The sequence below is a fragment of the Rhamphochromis longiceps genome, linkage group LG5 (assembly GCF_057381845.1).
Source record: "Rhamphochromis longiceps isolate RC_006_pf linkage group LG5, R_longiceps_female_GT1.1, whole genome shotgun sequence".
NCBI lineage: Eukaryota > Metazoa > Chordata > Actinopteri > Cichliformes > Cichlidae > Rhamphochromis > Rhamphochromis longiceps.
The window spans coordinates 14,678,485-14,697,927 of record NC_140561.1 but is presented as its reverse complement, the minus strand read 5'-3'; the positions used below and the strand labels follow the sequence as shown (position 1 = coordinate 14,697,927).

The following is a 19,443-nucleotide window of genomic DNA, read 5'->3' as shown; positions in this document are numbered from 1 at the left end:
AACTATTTCGGCAAACTTCTCTGTAATTGAAACATTTTCTTCTATCTCTGGTTGGACAGGGAACGTCCACAGTCGCGGTGTGTTTGCAGAGAGCGTGACGGAGGTCCCCACTCGCTGCTTTCCACCTGGGATGGGAGTATTATTGATGACATGCCGAGATCAGATGGACACCTGACGGGACGCCTCACTCGTCTGGTGGTGAAGGACCCCCTGCTGTGCATGTGCTTGTGGGAGACTCTCATGTTCATTTATAGAGGTAAAAACCTCCATCCAAAGAAAGATTTGTTGCTGTTATCCTAAATCTGCTGTTATGTATCTTTATAGAAAATGCCATCATGTCCATTTATCCAATTTAACAGCCACTTGTAAGCTCTCGAGGTACTGAATGTGGAAATCCACCTGATTCCTAGTGTGACTGAATGAAATCGAACAATTTGACAAATTAGCTGATGGATGTTTTCTAAGGTCAAAGAAAATGAAACGCTATATCACAAACCTCTCTTTTTCCAAAAGAAAGAGAAGTGGTGTGATATCCTGTACTGTATGTGTTGTACCAGCTGACAGAAAACTCACAGGCCTCACAGACGTAGCTGCAGACTGAAGATTAAAGGTTCTGTAATCTGAAAAATCCCTTCTTTGCTAGGAAACTGTTCTGGGTACGCTTTGGATACATTGCTCATTGCTCGTATTAGTAATATATAGACAAAAGCAAAATGCATGAAGGTAAATGGTTGACAGGAAGAGGGTTTTGTTTTTTTGTTTTGTTTTGTTTTCCTTACCTTTAATTTATAGTCTGATTATCTTAGAAAGGCTTCATTACCCCACACAACCCTGAATTAGTGAAGAAGATGGATGGATGTGTGATTGGGCATTAAACTAGTGTTGCTGTAAATGTACAGGCACCTATATTAGTTAGAAAAGCTATTTATAAGCAGTAACACTGATAACAAGTCTAGTAAAGCAATTATTATTAGGACTGACATAGCTATCATGATGTCACTCATTCGTTTCTGGAGTGTGCATTTATGCTGGAGTATTGGCAGCTGCCATGCTGTTTTTTTGGTGCCAGAAATGACCGTATTTGGATGAGAGGTTGGAGAATTAAGTTATAATCTAACACTAGTCAGCTTGGTTGGCAAGCTGCATCCTTAAAGTGTACAGATGCTCAAATACAGACATGTACTATTTAGTGCTAAGCAACAGACTAAGAAAATATTACAGTTTCACACGGCATTATGAACACAGGCCAAAGATGAAAATGTTGTTAGCATTACTAAGGGGGCAAATTTTTCTGGCTGACTGGCCAGGGGCGGGCAGCTGAAGGGAGTTTTGTTCTCGCAGATTTGCTGGATGAGGATTTGTGGCAGATTTGTATAGTTTATGCATCAGAGACTGTTCAATAAACTATGGATATAATTTTGAGAGATGTTTGCAGACAGTAAATTTAAAATAACAAACGTTGGAGCCTGGTTTGATTGCACCATTGCTTGGCAGGATTCTTAGTCTTCATCTCTTGGTTGGCTTTTCCTGTGCTTGTGAAAGATAGAGGCTCACCATAATCTGATGGATTTTAACCATCATGACGTTTTATTGTGGTGTAAAGTAGGTAGCTGATCTATAGTGTCATTCCTCCAGCCATGCTGCTAGTGTGGCTGAATAAAATGAGAGTTTTTTGGTAATTAAGAACAGTTATACTAGACTGCAATCTAAATACTGTGGTGTAGTTTGTGTTGCTAAATAATTTCTGTGTTAAAAGCTGGACCAGCTTAAATGGAAACAACAGATAAACCACAGACGAGCCTCTCATCTCAGCCGATTAGCGGCCTGTGATTTCGCCAGCATCGAGTTGCCCAAACGGACACCCTGGCAGCAGGATGACATGCACAGAAAGTGCCAAACAGAAATTGGAAATCAGAAAAGACAAAAAAGTGTCTCCAAGCATTGGAGTCCAAACAAAGTACTTTATCCAGATAAAACTCAGTCATTTCACTTCCATGGTGCTACATGATTTCTGGAAAGTGCACATTGAAATGATTATTTTTACTGAATACTACAGGCTTATTAATATTTGATCCATTGTATACATCCATCCATCCATTCGCTTCCGCTTATCCTTTTTCAGGGTCGCGGGGGGCGCTGGAGCCTATCCCAGCTGTCATAGGGCGAGAGGCGGGGTACACCCTGGACAGGTCGCCAGTCTGTCGCAGGGCCAACATACAGGGACAGACAACCATTCACACTCACATTCATTCGCACATTCACACCTAGTGACAATTTGGATTATCCAATTAACCTATCCCCACAAGCTGCATGTCCTTGGACGGTGGGAGGAAGCCGGAGTACCCGGAGGGAACCCACGCAAACACGGGGAGAACATGCAAACTCCACACAGAAAGACCCCGGCCTGATGTTGGAATTGAACTCAGGACCTTCTTGCTGTGTGGCAACAGTGCTAACCACCGTGCCCCATTGTATACATTTATGACATATTTAAACAATGCAGTCCTGTAGTGATATTTTTTTATGTTGCCAAAGCCAGTGCTGCATCCTTGATGTTTCCTGTTTTGCTAATTTAGACACATTAGGTACATTACAACTGGAGCAAAAATAGCTGGACTGACATTCACAGGAAGGGAAATCTATTCCCTAAAAGCAGTTACTCTTTTTCTAATAATTTAGATGTGATGATTAATGGTCCTGTGGCAGCAGAAGGCAGTTTTCCTGCTGCTGGGCCTTGTCCAATGTTCCATTACGCCGAGGAACAGAAGTCAGTCAAGTTGAAAGTACTTAATAGCAAGCAACTGTAGTATTTTAATCTAGGACCAGATCAATCATTTTGTAGTAGTGTGATCTTGAACTCCTTTCTGGAGCTACGCTTGCACTTCCCTTGGCTCCCTCAGGACATGTATGTGTCTTTTGTCTCTCTCGTAGCGTATTTCTATTAAACATTATGGAATGACAGCAGGAGGGGTTGGCACACTGGTACACCATTGTAATTGTGAATGTGATTAGCTGATAGAGTCAGACTCTGCCACCTGTTCCTGGGGGCTTATATTTACATCAAGAAATGATAAAGTGCACCTGTCTTGTATAATTTCCAATGCCATCTATTAGGTTGCTCTCACGGACTAAGCATGCAAGCACAAAACATCCGAGGCACTGTAAACACTGAGGCAGTTGCATCCAGTGTGTTCTCGAGTCGGGTGTGAAGCCAGTAAAACAGGCATGCAATATTTTCTTCAACTTTAGCAATGTAATAAAAAAATCTTCTCGCTCCCACAGCTTAGAGTCTGTGGTGCTGTGCCTGCTGCATGTCAGCTCGCAGTGCCTGCTAGCTGGCACTTCAACACAGGCTGCACGGTGTGCACAAATCCTTATGGCAAAAAAAGCTGTGCAAACATCTGATTCCTGGCTGCCTGTTAACGTGCATGTGAGTCGCGTTGATGCTCTGACACACAAACAAATCAACAGCAGAAGTAGACACACAAACACGTAAGCTGAGAGTGTATGCGGCTGGTGGAGGGTAAGCAGAGGAGGGAAGAAGATTATAGAGTTAGACTGATTCTCTCTGAGTGACTGTCTGAATAAGAATAAGAAAACCAGCAGTTGAAATAAGGGGAGGGCAGTGTGTGTGTGTTCATGTGTACATAGTCCTTGTGTGTTTGTGTGGATATTTTTTGAGTAAGAGAGGAGGAAGATGGGATAGTGTGGAGTGGAAAAACTGGGACCAAGGGGAAAATGAGAGGGGAGAAGAAAGTAAGACCCTGCTCATCTGTAGATAATGTGATGGTAAAAAGCTGAGCACTACCGTTAGTTTGTGTGTGTGTGTGTGTGTGTGTGTGTGTGTGTGTGTGTGTGTGTGTGTGTGTGTGTGTGTGGGGGTGCTTGGAGAGAATAGCAGGAGGAATGTGTGCGTGTGCTGAGTGGACTAGGAATACCTTGTTTTCATAAAAGACTGCAGGGAGACGGTGTTAAGTCTCGTGTAAAAATTGACTAATGTTAACCTTCAAAATGGTGGGTCTCACTGTATGTTTAAAGCAGCTGACCTCATATACCGAGTGTGTGCTAGTGTATTTTCTTGAATTGGCTAATCAGATGTGAATGAGCGTCTTCTTTGCCCACAGAAACATTCAGAGCTCAGCGAGCCAATATTTGTTCATTTGCAGTAAATCCACAACAAGCTGTACTTTGCCTTTCCAGAGATGGGATAGATATTTTTTTTTGACTGTGATTCAACAACTGGCAGTTGTCGCTTATTTTATTTGGCTTTCCAGAGCTAATTTGCATAACAATATATCATGTATCAGTAAACACACACACCCATGGTGTTATTCCAAACTTGGGGTTTTTGTCACATGAGTGTGAATGGACAGTCACAGAGGCCATGACTTTGCTTGTGTGATGTTAACACTGTGAGACTCTGTCTCCTTGTGTATTGTGCTGCTGTACTATTGAATTTGTCACTTGGTTGGTGTGGTGTGTATGTGCATGTTTAACACGTTTAGTACATGTCTGTGACACAGATCTGTGTGTGTGTGTGTGTGTGTGTGTGTGTGTGTGTGTGTGTGTGTGTGTGTGTGTGTGTGTGTGTGTGTGTGTGTGTGTGTGTGTGTGTGTGTGTGTGTGTGTGTGTGTGTGAGGACATTCAGGACCAGTTGTTTTTTAGGGCATCTTATCTCAAATTATCTTAGAAGTTTGATTTGCTGACCTTGCTGCTGTGTTATTCGAATTTAGTTGAAGTTAAACTTAAGAGCCAGGAATGAAACTTCTTGGAAATGTCTTTGTGATTGTTTTTTTTTAATTGTTTACACATGATTTCTTCTCCAACTTGTTTGCCTGTCCACTTTTTGTCTATTTGAATACATAGTCTTGGTGTCCAGTTGCGTCACGTAAAAGCACGACAGCGCTTGAGCTAATCTCTCGGCCTGCGTTTGAGGTGTCTGCACCACACAGTTTCATTATCCGGCCCCGCTTGTTGAGGTAATCCCTCTATCAGGCCAAATACCATCATTATGAACTAATGATGAGCTAAATCCTGACCAGACCAGCTCCCTTCTTTCCTCGACAGCCTGTTTATGTCCCAGTGAGACAGAGTGTGCCACCCCAATCAAGCTACAGGAATGTTTTGCGTTTATAAAGCATCTACAATTTAAGATTGTAGTACACTGCAATGAAATCCAGCTGTTTTCTCCAGATGTCTCAGCTGAGGAAGCAGCATGAAGAATTTTATTTGTTTTTCTGCAGTTTTGTGCATTTTTATGTTTAGGTTTATCACGTTCATCAGTGCTGATAATTACTGGGTCGTTATATTTTACATCCTGTTTTATAGAAACCTCTGTGCATTAAACCCTGACAATCTGTTCTCGCCCTTGTTTACTGTTGAGCGATCATTTTCAGCTGCATTAGTGGTGTGGCTATGAATATTTTGGCGCATTTATGTGTTTGTTTGGTTGGTTGGTTGACCTCTTAGGTCCAGGGTGAAATATCTGCAACTGCTGAATGGATTGTCATGATTTCTTTTGCAGACATTCAAATTTTCCACATGGTGACTCAGTGTGACTTTGGCAATCTCTTGTGTTTCTTGTTACTCCCACAACAGATTTTCACAACAGCTACTGAACATTTCTGTCAATGCTTCTTTTCCTTTTAATTGAAAGTTAGGCATCACCCAGTCAAAATGTCCAGTGTGTGTTTATCATAAAAACAAATGAGATTCTCATCAGATACAGCTGCACTTTGTGCTTAGTCCTGTTTAGTATGCACACATGGAAACCGAAGATACAGTGGCTTGCAAAAGTATTCGGCCCCCTTGAACTTTCCCACATTTTGTCACATTACAGCCACAAACATGAATCAATTTTATTGGAAGTCCACGTGAAAGACCAACACAAAGTGGTGCACACGTGAGAAGTGGAACGAAAATCATACATGATTCCAAACATTTTTTTACAAATAAATAACTGCAAAGTGGGGTGTGCGTAATTATTCAGCCCCCTTTGGTCTAAGTGCAGTCAGTTGCCCATAGACATTGCCTGATGAGTGCTAATGACTAAACAGAGTGCACCTGTGTGTAATCTAATGTCAGTACAAATACAGCTGCTCTGTGACGGCCTCAGAGGTTGTCTAAGAGAATATTGGGAGCAACGACAGCATGAAGTCCAAAGAACACACCAGACAGGTCAGGGATAAAGTTATTGAGAAATTTAAAGCAGGCTTAGGCTACAAAAAGATTTCCCAAGCCTTGAACATCCCACGGAGCACTGTTCAAGCGATCATTCAGAAATGGAAGGAGTATGGCACAACTGTAAACCTACCAAGAAAAGGCCGCCCACCTAAACTCACAGACCGAACAAGGAGAGCTCTGATCAGAAATGCAGCCAAGAGGCCCATGGTGACTCTGGACGAGCTGCAGAGATCTACAGCTCAGGTGGAGGAATCTGTCCATAGGACAACTATTAGTCGTGCACTGCACAAAGTTGGCCTTTATGGAAGAGTGGCAAGAAGAAAGCCATTGTTAACAGGAAACCATAAGAAGTCCTGTTTGCAGTTTGCCACAAGCCATGTGGGGGACACAGCAAACATGTGGAAGAAGGTGCTCTGGTCAGATGAGACCAAAATGGAACTTTTTGTCCAAAATGCAAAACGCTATGTGTGGCGGAAAACTAACACTGCACATCAGTCTGAACACACCATCCCCACTGTCATATATGGTGGTGGCAGCATCATGCTCTGGGGGTGCTTCTCTTCAGCAGGGACAGGGAAGCTGGTCAGAGTTGATGGGAAGATGGATGGAGCCAAATACAGGGCAATCTTGGAAGATTGAGACTGGGGCGGAGGTTCACCTTCCAGCAGGACAACGACCCTAAACATAAAGCCAGGGCAACAAGGGAGTAGTTTAAAACAAAACACATCCATGTGTTAGAATGGCCCAGTCAAAGTCCAGATCTAAATCCAATCGAGAATCTGTGGCAAGATCTGAAAACTGCTGTTCACAAACGCTGTCCATCTAATCTGACTGAGCTGGAGCTGTTTTGCACAGAAGAATGGGCAAAGATTTCAGTCTGTAGATGTGCAAAGCTGGTAGAGACAGACCCTAAAAGACTGGCAGCTGTAATTGCAGCAAAAGGTGGTTCTACAAAGTATTGACTCAGGGGGCTGAATAATTACGCACACCCCACTTTGCAGTTATTTATTTGTAAAAAATGTTTGGAATCATGTATGATTTTCGTTCCACTTCTCACGTGTGCACCACTTTGTGTTGGTCTTTCACTTGAATCAATTTTATTGGAATTCCATGTTTGTGGCTGTAATGTGACAAAATGTGGGGAAGTTCAAGGGGGCCGAATACTTTTGCAAGCCACTGTAGTAAATGATACCTTCTAAACATCAGCATGCAAGACTTTGTAAGCACGTTAGCATGCTCATGTTGGCATTTACCTGAAAGGAACATTGTGCAGTACAGCATGTGAAGAACAGGTTCACAAATTAAACTAGTATCTTATATATCCATCCATTTTTGTATCAAATTATCCAGTTCAGAATCATGGGGGCTTGAGCCTATGCCAAATGACTTTTGGCGAGAGGTAGGGTATAGCCTCGACAGACACGGACAACCACACAGTCTCACAATCATACCTAGAAAGGCCTGAGCTCACCAGCAGGTTTTTATCAGAAAACTTCTTGTGATTAGGCGACAGTTCTACCTACTGCACTGCTGTGCTCCTCTTTTACTTCTGTCACTTGTGATTTAACTGTAATATTAGAATAGAATAAAATAGCCACTTATTGTCATTGTACATGTACAACAGAATTATAAGTGCTCCACACCAAATGTGCAGGAATAAAATATAAATAATGAGACTACAGAAATAAATAACAAATGGGAGAAATGTATAAAATCAAGAAGAATATATACAAAACAATAGAAAGACGCACATTGGAGAGCAAAGTGCTTTAAAGCAGTGCAAAAGGACTTGGTCTGAGTATAGAGTCTGTATATGAGTGGCCAGCGTGATGAGGGTTACACAGACAATGGCTCACACTGGTGAGGTGGGTGGGCAGGGGTGGGGGAATAGTGTTTGTTTACAGCGGAAGGAGCTGTTTGTGAGTCCGGAGGTGTGGGACCCGATTGACCTGAGGCACCGACCAGAGGGCAGCGGGTCAAACAGGTTGTGGGTGCATGGGGTCACCTGTGATGGGCTTGGTTTTCCTGAGACTGGAGGATCTGGCGATGGCATCTAGAGGTGGTAGAAAGCAGCAGAGGATTTTTGGGGGAGGTGTTAATTACCCTCTGTGCAGCCTTCCTCTTCTCAGTTGTGGCCCCTACGTAACAAACGCCCAAGCAGTAGGAGAGGATGCTCTCCACTGAGGAGCGGGAGAAGGCCAGCAGGAACGTCTGGTCCAGGTTTTTCTTCCTCAGGACACGGAGGAAGTGCAGCCACTGTTGGGTCTTCTTTACTGGGGCGTTTGTGTTTTGGATCCAGGTGAGATCAGCAGACATGTGGGTGCCCAGAAACCTGAAGGCAGAAACAGATTCCACCTCTTCTCCGTTTATAATGACAGGGGAGTGGACCTGTCTGTGCCTCCTGAAGTCCTGAAGTCCATTATGAGTTCTTTTGTTTTAAGGACATTCGGCTTCAGGTTATTTTCTACCACTGTATGTGTCACCGTGCCATATGCTGTCTCATCTCCATCACGTTTGTCGGGTGGGTTGATGTACAGGGCGTACAGTAGGGAGAGGAGAGGTGGGGATTGGTGAGGCCTGATTGAGGCTGGTTGGTGAGGAAATCTTTGATCCAGGTGGCAGGGGGAATCTGAAGGTCCAGTTTGGGAGTGAGGATGTCTGGGATTATGGTGTCGAATGGTTCACGAAGAGCATCCTCACTTAGCTTTTCCTGTTCTTCAAATGGCTAAACGCTCTGTGGAGTGTGATGGTGATGGCATCCTCTGTGGACCGATTTGCCCTGTAAACAAACTGGTGGAGGTCAAGAGAGGGGGGGGGGGGGGGGGGGGGTAGACAGTCTCTGATGTGCTGAGACACTATCCGTTTAAAACACAGATAGTGTCTCAGACGTGAGGGCTATAGGTCTGTAGTCATTGAGGCTGTCTATACCAGCCACATCTGAAAATGCTTTGATTTTTTTTTTAAGCATGTCTAGTACCTTTTCTGATTTGTATGGACTATGCCAATATTTCTATACAGGAAGACAGAGTGATATGAACAGAGGGTACAACTTTCAATTGTGTGCTTTTACATTTATGTCTCACCAGACTTATATAGCATGTGCAGAGAAGACTTTTAGTGGTCCTCAAGACTGATATGCTGCAGCATTGTGTTGAGGTCTGATTAACAGACTGGAGTGGTGGCTCACCTTTTTAACAAAAGGAACTGGAGAGTATGCTCCAAATTTTGGGATCACACTCCTGGGCCTCTCAGGAAGTCTGTGCTGGAGTAATGGAGAGGAAATCCACTGATAAGTTGAACCTCAGATCCAGGAGAAACAATGAGGTTTTGCTCATTGGTCACTGTATCAGCTCTTCACCCTCTCAATGATAATTGAAGGTCTGTGGGAGTTTGCCCAGCCAGTGTACATGGACTTGTATTATTGGATTGGATTGTTTCTCAGGGTAGTCTGTGGGGAGTATGCTGGTAGCATGGGCTATTGAACCTGTTGTTAAAGGCTATTTGGTCCATGAGTGGCTGGGTGTATTTTTATTTGTTCAATAAGGTCGATTGCTATACAATACAGTTCTGAACACTGTAGGTTCTTTACTTGCTGCAAAGAACCTACAAAATGTTAAATGTGGATGCTTCAACAAATGTGTAGCCTGTGAAAACAGAAGATGGCAGATCACTAATTTAATATGTGACTAAATGTAAAGTAAAATGTAAAAGATGGTCCCATTCACTCCTTCAGTACCAGACTTATGTCTTGAATAAAGGTCAGAAAAGTGTTAACTTTTTGATATGAAATGTCATCACTTCATAATTTTCTCCTATTAATCATTTGTGTAAAACTTTGCCATATTAATTGACCTTCATTAATTGTTGAATTATGGCCTAAAATGTGTTTTGTGAGATCACAGTGACCTTTAAATACCCAAATCAAATTTTTTACCCAGAAGTCCAAGTGAGTTGAGGGCATTTTGGACTTGTGTGGACTCTAGGCCCAGCTCTTCCTGCCACCAGGTACACTGACGTAAATGAAAGTAAAATATGAATTACTAACCAGGTAGTTTGAAGGCAGATTTACGATTTGTTCTACAAATGCCTTTTTTATTCACTGTTTCTGAGTTTGCTGGGTGGAATCTGGACTGGGCTCCCCACCCATAATGACAACAGATTACATAAACAGAAAAATTTTAGAACAAGCCAACTTTGACAAAAACAGGCCTCAAGTGTTTGGTGTAAGGTATGTGGGTGGTCAGAGCACAGTGCCAGCTAGAAAAGTGTTTGCCTGTGTGTTTCTGTAAACTATTGTGGATCCATAGAATTGGGTTGTTTGTGGATGTTTTGTAGGAGCGTGGGAGTGGGACCACCTCCAGGAGGCCCTGGATGAGAAGCTGAAGAATTCTCTCGCTGTGGCTCAGCTTATAGACCGAATACGATCCCTCATCGGCAGAGAAAGGGTGAGGACAAATTTCGCAATAATAAAAATCTTGTTTAAGGCTCGACTGTGTGTATGACACCGATACTGGTCTGTCCTTAATAAACAGGTTAAATAACTTTAATGTGTTAAATCTGCTCTTTGAATGTATAACATGTGTTTTGCATTTGCAGACTAAGAGTGCCTTAATTAGTGCGACTTGTTTGGAAACAGCACAGTAATAATGTTGCTATAATTAGAATATTTACATAATTACTGCCTGTAATCACCTCTCGGATACTGTGGGAATTAGCAGAAAGTAAACAAGAGATACCCTCCAAGGAGCAAAAAGCACAACACAAGAACACATGCACACTAAAATTATTTTAGAAACTGCAGCGTCACGCCTGTAATGTGTAATTGCAGCTGCTCAGAGAGCATGACATGGCTCTATGTTACAAAACAGCAGGCTTTAATATTTAGAGTGGGATAAAGAGATGTGACATGGCTGTGTCTGACAAGCCTTTGGCACCACGCATAGTCTACCAACCCATCTGGATAGGACTAGTTCTACCTGAGGCGGTGCTGGGATGAGCTGACACACCGAGACGGCTGGGCCACTTTAACGCAATGAGATAGCCTAATGTCTTGTCATGATTTGATCGCATCATCTCCAGCACCTCCGGGGAATCTGACTCTGTGAGACCTGTATAAATTAATTTCCCATAAGTTTTCCATGAGCTTTGATTGATTTATGAAATTTTAAGCCTCTTGATTTTGTTTCTGCCTCCAACTTGAACTGTGTGTGTTGATCTTGCTCTCTGTCTCACTCTCTCACTGTGAAATTATGGAGTTCTTTGCGCTTCAGTTGACTGAGAAAGGTCACATAGTGGAAATGGGATGCTTTGAAGGCACTCTACTGTGGACTGAAATCCATGTGTGCACATACACTTTGCAAAAAGCACAAACACACACACACACACGCATTGACAGATTTTCTTATTCCACCAGTTTCACCCGCTGTGCAGTACAGAATACATGAACGTGTTGATAACAGACAGTTTGGACTGCCGTCTGCTTCTCACTGTGTTCTGTGTTAGCCAGTTCCACTCATGACATTCTTGGCATTGCAGTTCGAGCATGTTTGGGTACTGCTAAGCAAGACTGGCAGAGACGGCATTAGTATTCCACAGGGGATGTGGGATAGATGCACAGAATGGCAATTGTGCTGGTAACGAGTACCTGATATGCAGCAGAGGAATTTCAACTCTCACTGGCCGATTCTTCTGTCTTCTTCTCCACTGTTTGCGTGTTTGTGTGTGTGTGCAGGGCACCAGGGACACACCGAGTGCGAGGGCAGCTCAGCTTGGTCCCCAGACTCTCGTCAACCTCTTCAATTCTCCTCTATACTCTGATGTCATCTTCATGGTGCAAGGTAAGTTCACGTTGATCCTATTAGACACACCCACATTTACAAATGCATGTAACACAGCAGAACAAGGTCATATTTTATTGCCGTGATTGAATTAGGATCTCCGTCCCTGGCCCGATCATCCATTTGGAGACAAAATAAGATCAAATAGCCCCAGCAATGGGCTCTCTTTCATTCTGGTCGTGTTTCAGCTCAGCAGAATCTCTTTTGCATTCAGCATTTCTCTATGAAATCGAGAAATTTAGAAATAATGCTAAAAAGCCTCTCCTAATCAATATTTATCTCATAAAAATTGCAGCCAGCTTTTCTTGTCCTTGTGCCCTTGAGCTGTGCGCTAAACTTCATGGAGGTCATGGAGAAAATCTGTCTTGTTAATGGTACTCGATGATGAGACTTGTGTCATTGAGAGGTTGTACAATAATTTCCTGTTCATTTAAATGGGCAGTTGTGACCGATCACTCATTAAAAGCCGAAATTACATTTATACTCTACACTTCTGCTATATTAGCAGGAATGTCTGACTGAAGTCAGCTTGTGTTCATGGCGGCTATTGAAGTTTCTCATGCCGATGCATCAAGATGAAACATGTTACTCACAAACACTTCACACTCTGTGGCTGCCGAAAGGCTTCATAGAAACTTCAACTTTACATCTTAATTTTCCACATGTGTGATTTAGGGAGTGTGCTGCCAGCCCACCGGGCAGTGTTGGTGGCCCGCTGTGATGTCATGGCCGCCATGTTCAGCGGGAAGTATGCAGAGGCTCGTAGCCGAGTGGTGCCCATCCACGGCGTCTCCTCAGACACTTTCCTGTCTTTCCTCGAGTACCTCTACACCGACTCCTGCTGTCCTGGTGAGTTTCCTTCACTTAGTCAGCAGCAGGCATAGCTGCACTGGTATGACCACTGTCTCGTTGTACACAGTAGGATGAATGATTAAGGTGGCTAAATATGGGAAACTAGCCCTAGATATTGCTTCCTTTTAACGGGGGATGATAGATCTGAACAGAGATTTGCTTGATTTTTGAAAGAGATGAAAGTCCCGAGTCTGATCAGTGTAATGATAACAGCCCAGCAACAACTGGAAATGGAAATAATCAGCGTTACCAGTCATAAAACACTCGAGAGAGGTATGTCAGCTTCTCTTCTGGGCTCCGCTTGCTCAACACAAACCAAAACTAAAGTGCAGATGACAAGTCCCATCAACCATCTGTGTGACTGCCACATCCTGCCAGTGTTGTTCTCAGGAGGTGCTCTGAAACCAGCGCTGAGCTTAAAATTAAATTAGATTTACTGATGACAAAATCAACTCTTGGCATCACTGCTTTTAATGGTGCCAAATCACGGCCCCAGACGTCTTGTTTTTGTTTTCCTGTCGCTATGTGACACGCTGTGTGTTATGTCTTCAAAGTAATTAGTGCTGGTAATTCTCTCTGGTGACGGTGGTGAGCTTTAGGAAAGAATAGAAATAAAACACACTGGAGGCACTTCTACAACATTAATTGCTGCATTAAGCAGTATTTTTAGAACTTACTCCCTATCATTATAAAAACTTTATCTTAAATATTGGACTTTTTGCTGCTTCTTCTTCTTCTTTTGTTTGAACAGATTGTATATAAACCTTTTGGAATAAGATATGAATAAACACTCATACATTTTTATTCAAATTCTAAAATGCCTTCGTCACCATATTTATGTGATATTCAGGCTGGCTCTGCTCCATGTTTGCAACTCTCAGCTTCTGGGTCAGTTAAAACATTTTGTAACTTGTGTTTTATTCTTCTTATTTATGAGTTTTTCTGCCCCCTAATGTTAAAAGATCAGTCGGTGCAGCTGTGAATAAGTGTGTTTGCTGGGGTCTCTAAAGCAGCTTATATCTAATCTGGACCTTATGAATACAAATTGAGAAAGAATAATGTGCTACGTTCATTGATTAGAAGTATAAAAATGATCACTTTAATGTATAGTTGCAGAGTGATTTACTGCAACACTGACTGTCACCCTCCTTTGTAGCATTATATAACAAAGCTGCTGAATAGACAATGCAAAACTTCAGAATAATCAGCTTTGAATAACAAGCTCTCTGCAGCTCACAATCCCATTATTCTGTGGCGTGAGATCTTTTGGTTAAAAAAAATAAATTAAATGATGAAAAAAATTCAACAAGCAGTCCTTATGATCCAGCTTAGATCAGGGTATGATAAGCAAGCTTTCTCCAGAGATACAGCTCCAGGTTGAGTCATGGGAACAGGAAATTAAAGACATGAAACTGCTTCAGAGGCTGCAGCCGCTGTAGTGTTATGTAAGAGCTCGGCACTCAAGGTCAAATCAAGGTAATTCCACCAGTAGCAACAACAACAACAAAAAAAGAAAGAAAGAAGAAGGGTGTGAAATCAAAAGTAAAGAACCATCAGAGTATTTCCCTGTGTTAAACAATGTATACTGTACATATGAGGGATGCTGTGTTAATGTTCATTTGGGTGATTGTGCAGTGACATAGCACAAACCCTCTTGTTTTGCTGCTGCTCAGCTGCGTCCTGTCAGGGACGCACGCGGAGGATCAGCGCTCACGAGTGAGTGAAGGATGCTGAAGGTGGTGTTTGACATAAACGGCGGGAATCTGTTTGCATCAGGGGTAATTTAATTTGACATTTTGACATTACAGAAAAAGATCGACACCGCTTGTTTCGTGCTTGCTGCATGCAAGCATGTAATTTGACAGCACAAAAAGAGCGATGAGTAATTATTTATTTGAGCATTAAGTGATTTGACTAAGGAGCTTTATTTAAATTCACAACCGGCTGAGATTTGATGTTAATATCTGATGATGAAATGTGTACACTGTGGTGCAGTCTGTGTTGCACCAATACAAAAATGGCAAGCTGGAGCGAGTATATAATGGGTGTTAAGGATGTTAAACAAGTTCTGAATTAATACACATTTGTTTGTATTCTTGGGTTGTGATTAAAGAGCTTCATTGAATTATTTGTCGATATTTTGCCTTTAAAATTTCCCATTATGATTATTTATTACTCTCTTTGTTGTAGCCCCCTCCGGTTTTTGCAGTCATCTCTTTATACATGCAGCAGTCACAAAGCAACTTTCTCATTATTTTGAGGTTCTACATGTGCACCTATGGCCGACCCTTAAAATAATTTGACTCTTTAATCCAGCTAGTCGCCAACCTTGTGTACAGCTCGGCAGGTAGGACAGCCGCATACTTCTCAGAAATGTGGCTTACGTGCTAAGAGCTCAACAAAAAAGGGAGGGGAACAGGTTTCAGATTGTCCGATCCATCGACTGTATGTGTCTAAGCTTTTTTAATCACTTTGCCACCACCCCCAAGCCCAGACGCGCTGCAGTGGCCGCCTCAAGCTCATCCTAAAAGACACATTTTTGGTTAAATAAATGTGATGATAAACAGGAAAAAAAAATCACTTTGCCAGTGCTTGGCTAACATTTGCACATTGCAAAACAATGAGAACAAACTCATGTCAGAGGAGTTTTCACATGCAATCCTTTGTCTACTCTGTTTCTACACTGTGTTCATAATTAAAGGTAAAAAAAAAACAGTTGGAATGACAGTTGATTTAAAAAAAATCAGATCTATATGTGCAACAAGTATTTGCATGGATGTGAATGAAATCCATCTGTAGAACTAAAACAAAAGTGTGGTCTTTAAAATGAAATCAGTCTTATGAAAGATCCTAAAATGCTTTGAGAGAAATGACAGAAACAGCAGAGCTGAGTGATCATTTTTGAGCTGTGTGCAGTTTTACTGTTTTGGGAGCAGCTGAGCATTCAACCGTATCACTCCTGTCTGTGCTGTGCAAATGCAAACCAAACCATGTCAAATAATGTTGAGTTTAAATTCTGCTGGAAGTGGTTTGGACTGATAGCACTTATGTGTTAGAAATCTGCTCTTCAGATTCTAATTGTGTGTAAAATAGACCCAAATCGGTTTTATTGTGACAGTGTTTGATTGATTTAAGCTCATTGTGGTGCTTTACCTGAATGATTTTTGGAACAGGAAGGATAAGAAAACATTTCAGCTTCAGGGAGAATATGTCCAGCTATTGCATACATCTAGAACAAAGTCGGATTTACATTGGTTTAATATACGTATAATGCTTTCACAGTATTTAATGTATACAATAACTAGTAGTGGTGGGAATCACCAGACACCCCACAATACTATATTTTGACAATATATCAGTGTGATACCTAACATTTTATGATTTATTGATTAGTGCAGTAAAACATATTGCGACTTCTCAGCCGTTTCCAGCTACAAAATCTGTCCTCAAAGTTAAAAGTTATCTCACTTCAGTTTTTTTCTGCAAAATGAGATTGCCAAGCAAACAAACACTGCCACTAAAACCTGCCATAAATGTTGCTATGAGACTGAGTCAGTCTGCAATCAATCTGGTATCAGCCTGTGATTGATACATGCAATCTGTTTCTAATAATACAGCAGTTAACTGTAAAAATGTCACATATTTCTTGCTGTCTATACAGACAGATATTCACATTAAACTATTAAATTTGCACTCGTCAGACTTCCTGTTCTATAAGAAGATAACCAGAATACAACCAGCTCGCAGCCTGCTAAGACAAGAGTTGGGTTGTGCTCAATGATGACAACTTATTCAGACTGATGGCAACATGTTGGTAATCGGTCTCTGTTTATAAATTACACAGAAAATATTTGCAAGCTTTCCACAGTCTCTCTGAGAGTGACTCCAGTCACTCCAAGTCAGACTGTGACTGTTTGCAGAAAGGTTGTTTCCTGTCAAGAAATCACCTTGTGATCAAAAGTAGTTGTGAGTGTGCAACAACCTCAGGCTCTCGACAACAATTTAGTAACTGCAAGTTACAGCTGGTATGTGAATTCAATACAATCAATTTTGTCGATGCTAGGACGTCGCTGTCCTAATTTTAAGTGACTGAGCCATTACCTTGCTCTTAATTAGGAGGTAGCTTTGTCAAGCTAAGTGTGTCCCTTGTTGGATGGTTTTTCAGTTAAACCAGTCTGATCTAAGTTTTCTCAGGATGGTGGTGCATAAGATGAGCCCTTTTGTTCATACTATTCAGAGTATTTTAATTTATATAATAATATATCAATATTTGGTGCCCATGTATTGATATTTCTCACCCTGAGGCAAATGGGATAAGCTCCAGCCCCCTGCAACCCTGAATTGGATAAGCGGAAGAAAATGGATATCAATATTTTATTGCCATGCAAAATATTGCAATGCTATGCTGTATTGATTTTTTTCTTTGCCCTAGTAAGCAGCATATCAGACAGTACTGTGTGTTTGTGTGTCCAGCCAGTGTGCTTCAGGCCATGGCTGTGCTGGTTTGTGCCGAGATGTACCAAGTGAAACGACTGCAGCATCTGTGTGAGGTCTGCGTATGTGCTTACCTTCAGAGCATGCCCAGTAGAGAGCTGGCATCAACAGGCATCAGTGTAGTTCGACTACTCCGCAGGGCAAAGGTGAGTGAGTATCAAAGTATCCAGTGCAATATTTTCTTGTTGAAACATAGTCTGTTAATCAGCAGCTGCCTTAGGCTCCATCTCTAGCAGATGCTCATACAATTTCATTTAGGAGAAGACCTGCATTTCATATAGTGTCTCTATTGATTTCCAGTGCCACAATGCAGAGCAGCTCTATATCTGGCTCCTCCACTTCATCGCCAACAACTACCTAATCTTCAGTCATAAACCTGACTTCCTGGAGCTCTCAGGTCAGTGTGCAATTTTAAAGGGATAACTGTTCTAAACACTATTACAGGTATCACCTGCGAATAAGGGAGCAGCCTTTACAGTGTTGAAACTACCCTGTGATTAAGTGCTTTGAAATAAAGTGAAGGTGTCCCCCCCCCCCCCCCCCAAACACCAGTCCATCCAGCCAAAATCACAGACTGTATAGAAAAAATGGAAATTACCTCAATCAAGATTTCCAATTTTATTCCCCAAATTGAGCATTTCTTGCTGTACCAGTCTTGTTTTGAAACCAGATGTAAGGGATCTGAGAGAAACTAAGAATTAGTCACTCATACAACAGTGACACAAAATAGCCATGTGCTAAAGCATACCTTGCTTTACTGTCCATTTGACCCTAATTTACAAAATTAATATTTTGTAGTGATTGAGATCATCAGCTCATCAGGAAAGGGTTTACTGAGGTCATAAAACAAGTAAACAGGAGGTTTGTTTTACCAGACTTCTAAACAATCTGAATTTTTTTTCAGCAGAGAAGTCGTCCCCCTGCTGGACAGAAAGAAAGCAGATTTAATGCACTTCAGCACCAGCTTCACTTCCCAGAGACAGGGCGGGACAGTCCCACCCAGAGACAGTCCCGCCCTGTCTCTGGGATTTCTCCTTTTTCCTTGTCGATATAATTATACAGACTACAGGCCAGCTTGACCAGCCACTGCACAATAACCCATTCACTTATTTGCATTGACCAATAAAATCTCTTAACACACCTGGCCCATCCCTTATCTTCTCTGTGTGACGTAAGGGATGGGCCAGGGACAGAGTTTAATGTGGAAGAAGTGGTAAAGATGGACAAACAAAAGTGAAAAGGTGGAGCTTAAAAGAGAAAAAAGAAACTACAAATAGATGCAGCAAAACATGTCAAATTAACCAACATGTTAGCATCTGCACTGTCGACATTAGTACCAGAAACAACTAGTATGAAGCCCCCTGTTCTTTTATTTAAAAAATATATATAATAACAAGCCCTTACAGTCATAGGAAACTGTTGCTCGCTTTAGTGGGGAAGAAATGCAGGAGGGACAACAACTGTAAATCTGTGGCTCAACAACAAAGTATAATTAACATGGTAAGAACATAGATGAGGGGAAATAATTATAAATAGAGAGATTCAAGCGAAATTAATGGCTACTTTGACCACGTGCTACTTCTAATACCTAAAGTGTAGCTTTTAATCGTCACATGCTGCCCTGCAGTGCAATTAATGTGTCCTAACTCAACAACAATCTACTGATTAAAAAGAGAAACTGCTTTACTATAAATAATCACACTGAAATATATACATATACACATCATTTGCATACATGTAATGTATATAGACCTATCCTTTTTAAACAATGGTTTTCCTTTATACATATAAACAAAAAGAGAAGGATTACAGATGATCTGTACATTTGGGATAATTAGCCTGTACACTTAACGTTGTGAAATATAACAGAAAAGAAAAAAAGTGAAAGACAGAAAAAGAAATAACACAAGTATTTCCTCAGATAACATAGTCCCTGCAAAATAATCCCATTTGTTGTTATTTTTTGAGTCAGGGCTCCGTCTAAAACTACATGAGGTATAATCAAAGTGCTCATCAGTTATGTGTAAATTGAAATTGAACCACACTGAACATCCACTTGTTTTTAGATAATAAAAT

At 41.6% G+C, this 19,443-nt stretch overlaps 1 protein-coding gene across 1 annotated transcript in view; it reads left to right on the top strand.

Annotated features, from left to right (window-relative positions):
- The window catches only part of rhobtb3 (Rho related BTB domain containing 3), a 29,221-nt gene that overhangs the window by 9,174 nt on the left and 604 nt on the right, over positions 1-19,443 (top strand). Inside the window, exons 7-12 of the mRNA XM_085406042.1 lie at positions 60-256; positions 10,520-10,629; positions 11,916-12,021; positions 12,697-12,870; positions 17,347-17,513; positions 17,668-17,764. Of these exons, the coding sequence (XP_085262168.1) occupies positions 60-256; positions 10,520-10,629; positions 11,916-12,021; positions 12,697-12,870; positions 17,347-17,513; positions 17,668-17,764 (851 nt within the window). The remainder of the gene's footprint in view (positions 1-59; positions 257-10,519; positions 10,630-11,915; positions 12,022-12,696; positions 12,871-17,346; positions 17,514-17,667; positions 17,765-19,443) is intronic.